Source organism: Felis catus, chromosome E1, assembly GCF_018350175.1.
Source record: "Felis catus isolate Fca126 chromosome E1, F.catus_Fca126_mat1.0, whole genome shotgun sequence".
Classification (NCBI taxonomy): domain Eukaryota; kingdom Metazoa; phylum Chordata; class Mammalia; order Carnivora; family Felidae; genus Felis; species Felis catus.
Genome location: NC_058381.1, coordinates 1,284,544 through 1,295,559, shown reverse-complemented (window position 1 = coordinate 1,295,559; position 11,016 = coordinate 1,284,544). Strand labels below are relative to the sequence as shown.

The window sequence follows — 11,016 nt, the reverse complement described above, 5'->3', positions numbered from 1 at the left end:
GCCGGGTTTTGTTCTCAGCACCAGCTGATGGAGACAGTCTCTCTGATGGCGGCCGGGAGCCACCGTTGGGGTCACCGCAGTGCTGGGAGCCGCCTCGCCTTTAGTGTTCTCCCCTCGTGCTGCTTGGGTCCACCTGCCGCTCTCCCCCCGCCCCCCACCCCGGCCCGGCTTTATCTCCGCAGGACGAGGAGAGCTGGTCTCCGAGCTTCTCTGATTCTTGCCCGACTGTCCCGGGTCTCCAGCCTCGGTCCGTCCCTATGCCAGCCTCTGCTGACCAGGAACTGTGTTTCAGCTCTGTTCACTTACGGCTCTGGGGCGGCCGGCCAGGCGGTGGCCAAGCAGAACCGACATGGCCATTTCCCCCTTTGCGGCCCTAAGAGAGGGAGAGAGAGAGGCGTGGAGCTTGGCGATGGGAGAGTCCGGCTCCCTCCTTTAGAGATGAAGACCCAAGGCCCAGAGACACACAGTGACTGCCCCGGGGTTGCACAGCGAGGTCGACCCTGGGCCTTGCCTGCTGGCTCCAGTTTGGCGCTCTGTCCAGGGCTCCACGGAACCCGAGCCGTGAGCCGGCCCTCTGAGCCGCGTCCTTGGAAGGAGAAGTGAAATGAGACGTCTGGCTGAGCCGGGCTCTGTGGCAGGATGACAGATGGCCCCCTCGCCTTGCTAGGAAGCGTGTTCTGGGAACAAGAGGCCAAGCGGAGACATTTATCGGCCTCCCGGTCGGCGGCTGGGCTCGGCCGGCACGGGGGGGGGGGGGGGGGGGAGGGAGGGAGGGCGGGTGTGAAGGCCACAGGCTCTCCAGCTCCTTCCTAACAGACACTCTCGGGGCGGACCCACGCCTCGGGCCCGGGGCCCATTCGTCGCAAAGGCCAGGGCAAGGGGGGAGGACACCCTTTTAATTTAGCCCGCGTTTAAAATCGGAGCATTTCAATTTATTCTGATTGCATCCCCGAGCCTTGCAATTTCGTGTGTGTGCACATGTGTGTGTGTGCACGCGTGCATATACTTAATTTTTAAGGCTGTAACATACAGGATGCGGTGAGACAAGAGTTCTCAAACGTAGAGGACAGAATCATTTTTACAGGACATTTGGCAAGTGTCTATGAAAGTCTTGAAATGTTTATCTCCTTTGTCTTAGGAATTGCATTTCCAGGACCCTGTTCTAAGGAAACGATCAGAGAGGCGCCTGAGTGTCTCGGTGGGTTAAGCGTCTGACCCTAGATTTCGGCTCAGGTCACGATCTCGCAGTTTGTGAGTTTGAGCCCCACATCGGGCTCTGCTGACAGCGAAGAGCCTGCTTGGGATTCTGTGTCCCGCCTCCCCTCCCCCCTCGCTCTCTGCCCCTCCTCCACTCTCTCTCGCTCTCGAGAATAAATAAACATTAAATAAAAGAAGTTTAAAATTAAAAAAAAAAAGATCAGAGACAGACACAAAGGTGTTTATGGCAGCACTAAATTAGATGCAATCTTCGTATCCTGCCCGTCAAGATACAACGGCGAACTATGGTCCATCCGCTTGGTAAATTTTTACGAATCATTTGAAAATGGTATATGAGCTCGGATGATATGAGAAACGCTCCCGACACGGCGTCGGGTGGAAACACGGGGCCCGCGGCCGTCGGTACATATCTTTCGACTGGTTTATCTGTCTCTCTCTCTCTCTCTCCCACTTTTTAGAATCCTTACACCATTTTAGAAAAAACATGGGAAGAAGGAGCCACGTTCAATGTTTACGGCGATTTTCTCCGGGAGAAGGGGGATTCGGGGTGGTTTTGACCCCCTTCCCGTTTCCGTGCTGGCTTCGCGCTGTGTTTTATGCTCGCACACGTGGCTGAGGTGGTGGCCCCGCCGGAGGCGAGATTTGGCGTCTGTGGTGGGTGGAGGTGAGTGACGGCCTCTCCCTCTGTCCCGGGTATCAGTTTCCCCTCCACGGGTCTCCAGGAGGCCTGCGCATGTGGGTGTGGGTGTGTCTGGTGGCCCCCGAGAACCTCCCCTTCCCCGGCGGGCAGGGGCCCCTGGCAGACAAAACTGGCCGTTCCTTTCTGGAAACAGCTGTTACTTGGAAGTCCCCATCCCCCCGTTGACCCGGTCACCATGGCAACCTGTGTGCGCCCAGCGGGGTCTGAGGACCTGCTACAAACGCGGCGGTGGAGGGCGTGGAGGGCACCCAGCCGGCCACGCCCGGGCTTTGTGACAGTCCTGACGTTCTTTAGTGAGAGCATCCCCATAGGGCGGGAGTCACAATCTTGCGGGCAGGTGCACAGACGTATTTCATGGGGTCGACACAAGGGGACGACTCCAGGCAGGTCCCAGCCTCCAGCGGCCTCCCTGCCGTGGCCCCTGCACCTGCAGCCCCGAGGACCTGCCCCGAGGACCTTCCCAGCCTTTGCCGCCTGTGCTCACTCTCCCTCCCTCCCTTCCCTGCCTTGCCTTTGCTCAGTCCGCCCCACCTACATCGGTCCTGACTCCCCACCACATGGTCCCAACCCTCCTGCTGTGTGTCCCTCCTCGGACCCAGCGCTGGCTTTGTCTGTGGCTTTGTCCTTGCCAGCCCCGGGGGACGCAGAGCTCGGCCTGTGTCAGCGCTCAGTGCCTGCTGAGCAAAGGTGTTCTGCCCCCTCACACTGCTGAGAAATCGCAGGCTCAGAGAGGCTCAGGGAGCCACCCAGGGTCACACAGCTCTCGGGAGAAACACCGGAACTCAGGTCTTGGTCCTTCAAACGCCCGCTGGTCTTTCTTTGTACGCGTTATTACAACGTGTGGGGAAACCGGACTCTCTAGTCACTTGGGGGGCCCAGGGCTAGAGAAGGCAGACAGTGGCTGTGGCTGATGCGAACTTTGTCCTCGGAGGTGACTGAGCAGTGCTGCCCAGAAAACGCACTGGGGTTGGTCCTTGTCCGGAAGGCTGACTTCCTCCCTCGGGCAACCTCTTCTGTGCGGGGAAGAGTCCTGTGGGGCAAGGGTCCCCAGAGAGAGGGCCGAGCGCGTGGCCTTGTTCTGTGTCCGGTGGGCAGGCAGGACTCTGCACAACCCAGACCCCTGCTCTGCTGTGTGACTTCAGATGCAGCACTTACCCACTCTGTGCCTCGCTCCCTAGGCTCCCCGGGACCCTTGAGACGCTGCGGAGCCGGTTCCTACGAGGCTCACACCGGCCCCCGGCGCACGGAGAACCTCCGCCTGCTCACGCCTGTGCCGGGGGTGGACGCGGACCAGGAATCAGGACCCCGAGGCCGCCCCTTCTCTCTCTGCACCTGGGCCCCCGGCGCAGGTGGGATCCACGCCGCTGGGCGCCTTCCGGTTTCCGGTTTCCTGCCCGTGGTTCCCTGCTGCCTTGCGACGGCTTTTAGCTAAGCCTCCTGAGGCCACGGGGAGACTGGGGGGAGTTGAGAGCCCCCCAGCTCCGGAGGCCCCGGCCCCTTCTGTGTGGGCGCAGGACAGCCGGGCACCTGCCGGCCCCCAGGCGACCTCGTGTCCCGCGGGCAGGTGTTCCCGAGGGGGACTCCCAGGGGCACTTGCGGGCAGACGGGCCGGAGCCCTGTGCTCGAGGGACACGATGTCCCTTCACACTTCAGGGCACTCAGTGCCGCGTGGGGGAGATGCGGTCTGAGCTGGGGGCGGGAGGGGGCGTGAAGCCGTGAGGGTGGGTTGGAGCTGTCCAGCTGGTGCAGACCCCGGGCCACCACCGCCTGGGCTGGGGGCTGGCCCTGCGGGAGGGGGAGGCCCCGGGCCCTCGAGTCAGGCTGCGGTGAGGGCAGAGGGCCCCTCCAGTCCAGCCTGTCTTGGGAAATCAGGTGACCTCGCCTCGGTGGCCCCTCGCTGGGGGCAGGTCTGGGGGCCTGAGGCCCCCCCCCGTTTCCGGAGACTTGGAGTCAGTTGGGGGGCTCCCTGTGGGGCTTCTCGGGGTTGCCCCCCTCCACGCTGCACAAAGGAGGCTCTGTAAGCCCGCTGCAGAGCCAGGACGGGGGCGGGGGGGCTGGGGCCCCCCGGGTGGGGGCGGGGGGCTGTCTCTGCAGATTCTGGGCTTCACAGGCTCTGCTCAGGGCTGGGGTGGGGGGCGGACGCTGCCTCTCTGAGCCTTCAGATCTCCCACCACCTACTCAGCAGGACCCCCTGTTTAAACCCTCCACGGGTCTTGCCTTCCAGGAGAATAACTCGCATCCATTTGTTTCTAGCGGCTCACTTGGGGACATCAGTCCTGTGGGAGCTCTTCGGGGCTCAGGAAATGTTTGAGGCAAAGTTGAAAATGGCTGGAGTGGGATCTTGGGGGGAGCTCGGGGGGGGGGGCTACGTGTTGCTCACCAACATCTGGTGCCTCCACTGCCTCCCTCCCCAGCCCCGGTCCCCGCCTGTGTCTTACCTCCTGGGTGACGAGGACGGGGACGGGGGCACGGTGGTGAGAGGGGACCTGTCCTCCGGGGACACCATGGGGAGGGGACGCCCGCTGAGGGCCTGCTGGGCGGGAGGAGAGGAGAAGTGTCCTCCTGTGATGACTGAGCTCGGGGAAGGGGCTGTGGAGGGGCTCACGGAGGCCTAGGTCCCGCTCAGGCGTGAGGTCTGTCACGGACCTGTTCTTGGACCTGCTGCTTTGGGATGAGCTGTCTCTGTCTGTCTCTGTCTCTGTCTCGCTCTCAGAGCAGCCCGCTCCCCGGCCACCCGAGGACTCAAAGCCCAGCGGGTCCTCCTGAGAGCAGTCCCTTTAGCTCCAAGAACTCGGTCACTTGAGTGCAGGCTGGTTTAGATGTTCCCGGCCAGTCTCCTGGCTCTCCCGTGGCCGAGCGAGTCCACAAAATTGCGCCTCACGCTCTCGTGGCTGCCAAACCCCCGCGTACACAGTCCTCTCTGATCCCCAAACACCCTGTCAGGTGGGCGTTAAGGTCCCATCGGGACAGGGAAACGGAGGCACCTGCTTGTGATTCTGGGCCTCTCCTTGCCCATCTGTAAAATGGCCAGGCTGGACAAAGAGGTTCTTCGAGGTGCTGTCCACGCAGTCTCTCCCTTGTGTGTTGGGACTGAGGGGAGGACACTTCCCCGGATGGCGCGGGCGTGCGCTGGCCGCGGCAGGCTGCACGGTGAGGTCAGAGGGTCAGAGGTGTGAGACACATCTGGTCTCTTGGCTTGGCCCTAGTTTAGCTTCTGGCCTTGGGTGAGTCGCTTGAGCAGGCCAGACCTGTTTCCTTCTCATCCGCCAAGTGGGCTCACGATCCCGCTTCCGTCTGCCACAGCCTCGTGTGAATTTCAGATAAGAGAATTGGTGTGAAAATGCCCTGTGGCCCGTGGGTGTTAAGCTGGCGTTTGACTCTTGTGAAGTGGCATATGCGTGTCATATAGAATTCAGACTTTGCAGCAGGGGGCGGAGGAGAAGGTTCCCTCCCATCCTGATCCAGCCCCCTGTTCCGTTGCTGAGAGGCAACCCGTTATTAGCTTCTTGTGTGCTCTTCCTTTGAGAGTTCCTATACGTCAAATATACATAAACGCGACATAATCAGTGTGTATATGCATGTTGCTCGTATGCAGACGCCTTTGGGATCTTTAGGAATATTCACTCATCAGATAATCCCTCCCTCTGGGAGCATGCATCCTGGCTCCCTCCGCGTGGGGCTTGGCCGTGGTTTGCTCAGGTGGAGGGGATGTGAGGAAGTGCGACCTAAGTAGAGAGCTGACATCATGCCCTTGCTGGAGCTCTCCACTTCTGCTTCTGCCACGACCACGCAAGGAACGGGCCCCGGGTGGACGGCTGGCCCTGGAAGTGAGCTGTCCCGGGGATCCGCACTCTGCCTGTATGGAGAAGAACAGCTGACTGTACATTTTGGAGCCTGAGAGCAAATGCGTGCTGGTGCGCATCGCTGAGTTTGGGACTGTTTGTTAAGCAGCACTAGCTGACTGATACTCACATACGTCCCCTTAAAGGAAACAAAAATCCCAAACCTCAAATGGATGGGGTGATGCTGTGTGGACGGCCCTTCCCTCTCGCTGCAAACCTTCTGACTTTGGCTCTGCACCCACAGTCTTCAGGCCTCGCCATGGGGTTTCCAAAAGGCAGTGTTTTCCCAACACGGTGTGTGATTTTAGGGGGTCCTGGAGACGATTTAAAAAGGTGCACAGATAAGCCACTAATGTCATTGAATCACAGAGTGAGAACATTATCCACTTTCCAAATATCCACTTCCCAAACCTCTCCGGCTCCTCTGGTGACATCAAGGGTGATGTCGAGCCCACGAACCGTGAGATCATGACCTGAGCTGATGTTGGACGCCCAACTGACTGAGCCATCCAGGTGTCCCTGGAAAGAATTTTAGACTTCCAGAAGGACTGAAGGACAATACGGAGTGTCCCCTGCACCCTTCCCCCAGCTTCCCCCAAGGCCGACATCTTTCGTAACCATCGGTCCAATCAGTGAAACCAGATGGTCCGTAGTCACTTGGGCATCTTCCCCTCTGCGCCTGTGGAGATCTCGTCTCCGGTCCAGGACCCCACTTTGCACTGAGTGGTCCCACCTGTTTCACGTCCCCTCCAGCCTCTGACAGTTTCTTTATCTTGCATGATCTTCCTGTGTTTGAAGGGTGCTGGCCAGTCATTCAGGAGAATGTCACTCAATCTGGGTTCTCTGGATGTTTCCTCGTGAGGACCACAGACGGGGCATTTTGCCTGCTTGCTGCGTCGCGCGTCTGGAGGCGCCTGACGTCTTGGAGACCTTCGGACACGTTTGTGTGGCTGAGGTTTGGGAGCCGCCACAGACAGAGGTAGTTACGTGGCCATCCCGTGGTGGCCTCTGCGACGTGGGTTCCTGTCTGCGCGGCAGCCCCCGTGACCCGGCTCCCGTGAGCATCTCCTGCCTGGGTCGTGACTCACGGCCCAGCTCTGTAGTGTCCCTTACGGGAACCAGCGACCGTGTCCCCATCCCCTGCCCCCCGCAGCTGGTCCTGAATGGTGACTGAGCTCAGACCCCACTTAGCTTTTATCATCGTGTTTTGTGAGATGCGCTCACGCCGGCTCAGGCGAACAGTGCGAGACAGCTCTTTGGATTTGATCTCCCCTTAGATGACGCTTTTTAGGCTGGAAAATAAAGACGTCCCAGGCAGGTGGGAGTCATGACACCCTCGGAGAGCCATCTCGGCCTTTTTCCGTTCAACCCCAGCAGAGGCTTTCCCAACAGATCTTGCCAAACTATTGCTTTGACTTCCTTTCCCTTCATGCTCAGGAAAATGTGCCATGAAATCACAACGTCTCTTCCCTGTGCGATCGGAAGACACTCTCTCTTTTGGCCTCCTTCCCACGTGGACTCTCCCTGGGGCTCCGGAAAGAGGAGGGGGCTTGCGTCTGCTGCTGGCTCCGGGCAGCCGGGCGCTGGTTCAAGGCCCCAGGGTGCTGTCCTGAGGAGGAAAGCCAATTACCCGAAGTTGGGACGGATTAACCACCATGGAGGGCCGGATCTCAGAATAAAAGACCTCCCTCTCTCTGGCATCCGTGTAACAAGGTGATGGGCCATGGGGAGGCCCCGGATAGCTCCCAGGAAGTGATGGGCCATGGGGAGGCCCTGGACGGCCCCCAGGAGGTGATGGGCTAGAGGGAGTCCCCGGACGGCCCCCTGGAGGTGATGGGCCACGGGGAGGCTCCGGACGGCCCCCAGGCCTGCAGTGATCCCCTGGCTCGGCTTGTGTCAAATCTGGCTCCCAGCGTCCCCACCTCATGTCGACTGGCCTCCCGTGTCAAAGCTGACGGAGGGAGATGACAAATAGGTAGTTACGGTTCTTGGTCAACGTGAGTCACTCCCTTGTTTTTCTCGCTGGTGTGCGAAGTCACACGGGAGACGGCAGCTTCAGAGCAGAGAAGTCCGGGAGGTGGGCGGGTGCCGTGCGGGCAGGTGCGTGAGAACAGGGAGAAGGGGACCACCTGAGGGCGGTCTCAGTGCCGCCCGGGGCCCCGGGAATGACAGGGGGGAAACGCCCTGGGCCGAGTCCGGGGAGGCCCCGTGCTCTCCTGTCCAGTCGGCAGCCTTTCTCCGCGAAGTCCGAACCTCCTCTCGGGCGGGAACCGGTCGGTGTGGCCATTCATCGCACCCTGAGTTGTGGCCGATGGAGCGTGGACAGGAGTGATGTGTGGTGCAGGACTGGGCTCAAACCACCTCGTACAAGGACCCTCCAGTCCCCCGGGGACGGAAGGAGCCTGGGTCCCTGGGTCCCCACGCGGAGGACAGCCCCCAAGGACAGCCTCCTCGCGTGCGGCGGCCGTGACGCCGACAGGAAACCCACCTGAGTTTTGTGAGGTCACCGAGACCCTGATGCTGCTCCTTCCTGGCTGTAGGGGGGTGGCTGTGTTCTTCCCGCCTGGTCCGTGGCCTGGTCCGTGGCGCTGCAGTCGCCCCTGGCTCTCTGCATCCGGGGAGGGGTGTGGGGCCACGAACAGAGAGGCCTTGCCGCGTGTCCAGCAAGCGCAGGTGGGTTGCACACACACACAGGTGCGCGGGGCCCTATCAACTGAGATGCCTGCGTGGCCGGAAACCCCTCGGTCCCAGTGGTAAAAACCGTAAAGCTGAAGTCTCCTTGGGGGTCAAGCGCTGTGCTAATGTGGCGTTAAACCCCGCAGCGGCCCTGCCAGACAGGTACCCTTACGATCCTTGTTTTGTTTTACAGATGAGCAAACGGGCCCAGAGAGGGCGAGCAACCTTCCTGAGGCCACACAGCATTCGAGCACCCGGACTCAGGAGTCCGTCCCCTCCGTCACCACACGGAGACAGGGACAACCACAGGGGGCTGGGGACACGCGCTCACACAGCAGGGACGGAGCCTGGACTGTCTTTGTCCCCAGCGTGAGCACCGTCCTGCCCACCGGAGAGAGACGGCAGGGTCACGGCAGAGACGACAACAGACCGTCGCTTCCGACGAGGACTTCAGTGAAATTCTCAGCAGGCTCGGGACGTGCTGTGTCTGTCTCCCTGGGTAACTTCCGGATGCTATCACTCCACATGCCCGTTTATCTCGCCGGGCTCCGTCTCTCCCCGGCCCCCCAAGGAGGTGCTGCTGCTCGGATACAAGCGGTCCCTCCCTCTCATTCTCGCGCCTCCCCCAGAAGCCGCTTCCTCCCAGGGGACAGACGAACATCCTTCCGACGGGCTGTCTGCTGAGCGCATGCCTGGTCTCTCAGGTCCCGAGCTTGGGGTGCCTTCAGACTCGCCCCGGAAATGCGGGGGGCGGGGAGCCCAGGGCAGGGGACAGCCCTGCCTTGATGTGATTCTGGGAAGGGACTGCGTCCGGGTAGGACGTGCTCCTGGAGGTCGGCTGTTGCAAACACTCACCCGTTCCAGCCGCCGTCTGATCAGGCTCACGGATTCTGTGGGGTCAGGCACGTGGGCAGGACCCAGCGGGGCTGGTGGATCTCTGCTCCGTGACATCTGGGGCCCCACCCCGGGCAGGCTTGAAGGCTGGGGGGGGGGGTGTTGTCACTCTGTGGCTTTGGGCTGGCATCATCCAGACACCGGGTCCCAAGGGTAAGCATCCCGGCAGAGGCAATGCAGTCGCCCATGCACGTTCACGATCCAACCTCAGAGGTCACGACGTGTCTCTCCTCTCGTGCGTGGATGTTCGCCCTGGTCCGCGGGGAGGGAACGTGGAGCCCACCGCTCGAGGGGGAGGTGGCCAGATTCCAGAGGATGGTGTGGGGGGAGGCAGACTTCCCTGCAGCCGCGTCTGGGAAACGCAATCTGTCACCCCATCTCACACGCGAACCCCGTCCTCATGGCCGAGTGCCCACTGGTGCGGCCTCCCCTCCCCTGACGAGGAGCTGACCACCACCAGCAGAAGCCCGGTCTGTATGACGTAAGCCCAGGGGATTCATTGGCACGAGGTGGGGGACACTGAAGGCTCGGAGTAAAAAAGGACCAGCGAGCCACCAGAGGCAGGAACGCGGGGCCGTCTTGTCTGGGCGCTGCCTGGGGCAGAAGTGAACCTCGGTCTATCCTTGAGCCTCTTCGTCATTCAAATGATGGGGAGGGCGGATCGGAATAGAGCGGAACCACTTTCCTACTTGCTCAGCTCTGAGCGAGCTGCTTAGTTGCTTCGTGCCTCAGTTTCCGGGTCTGTAGAACGTGCACACTTAACGGCTACTTCCTAGGGTACGTGAACTGAAGTTAGACGACGCTGATGGGTGCTCAGCATGGGGTGCCGTGCGGGGCCCCTTTGCAACAGAGGGTAGCCAACAGCAGCCACTGTGATTTTGGCTGGCTTGTTTCCGGCCTAGGCCAGGGCCCGGCACGGAGTCGACGTTCGGTGGGATCGCCCCCGGATGAATAAATCAGTGCGCGACAAAAGAAATGAATGGCTCGGACGTGTGGCAATCAGGTTCTTCGAGCCCATCTGTAGACACTTGTTTTTTTTTTAATTAAAAAAAATTTTTTTTAATGTTTACTTACGTTTGAGAGAGAGAGGGAGAGAGAGAGAGCATGAGCAGGGGAGGGGCAGAGAGAGAGAGAGGGAGACACAGAATCGGAAGCAAGCTCCAGGCTCCGAGCTGTCAGCACAGAGCCTGACGTGGGGGTCGAACCAACAATGAGATCATGACGTGAGCCGAAGTCGGACACTTAACCGCGAGTCCTTCACAAACTTGGCGAATAGTAAACAAAGGTGAATCGTACGCGGACGGGACGCCTTCCGCCTCGGCTCTTGTGTCCGATTGGATTAACTTTGGCTACGTTACCCGTCAGAGGTGTCCTTCAGCTGGGACACTGGAGGAGGCAGACAGAGAGGGGGTACCGAACAGGGCACAGACTGATGCAGAGAGTTCGCGAGCGCCCACAGAAGTAGCCGCGGAGATTTACCACCTCAGAGCCTCAGTGCTGCGGGTGCTCGCGGAATGAGCTCACTGCTGGCCCGGGCTCGAGTCACGGAGCCCCAGCCACCGTGAGCTACTCACTTCACATGCCATTAATCACCGGAGTGGCCGGGAAGTGCTGACCCACTTAGCTGTGATGCCCAAGCAGGTGACGGCTACTGGCAGCCTCTGGCCCCCCCGGGCACACGTCTCC

The 11,016-nt window shown here is 60.6% G+C and overlaps 1 protein-coding gene across 2 annotated transcripts; it reads left to right on the top strand.

Annotated features, from left to right (window-relative positions):
* Window positions 1–2,054: 2,054 nt before the first annotated feature.
* LOC123382015 lies at window positions 2,055–10,400 on the top strand. Of its 2 annotated transcripts, XM_045044954.1 has the most exons (3): window positions 2,055–2,704; window positions 3,097–3,267; window positions 8,630–10,400. In XM_045044954.1, exons 1-3 carry the CDS (start codon window positions 2,476–2,478, stop codon window positions 9,118–9,120), a joined length of 891 nt encoding a protein of 296 aa, XP_044900889.1. In that variant the 5' UTR covers window positions 2,055–2,475; the 3' UTR covers window positions 9,121–10,400. The 2 variants fall into 2 exon arrangements, with proteins under 2 accessions (XP_044900889.1, XP_044900888.1); XM_045044953.1 differs by having other exon boundaries at window positions 2,055–3,267.
* Window positions 10,401–11,016: the final 616 nt, after the last annotated feature.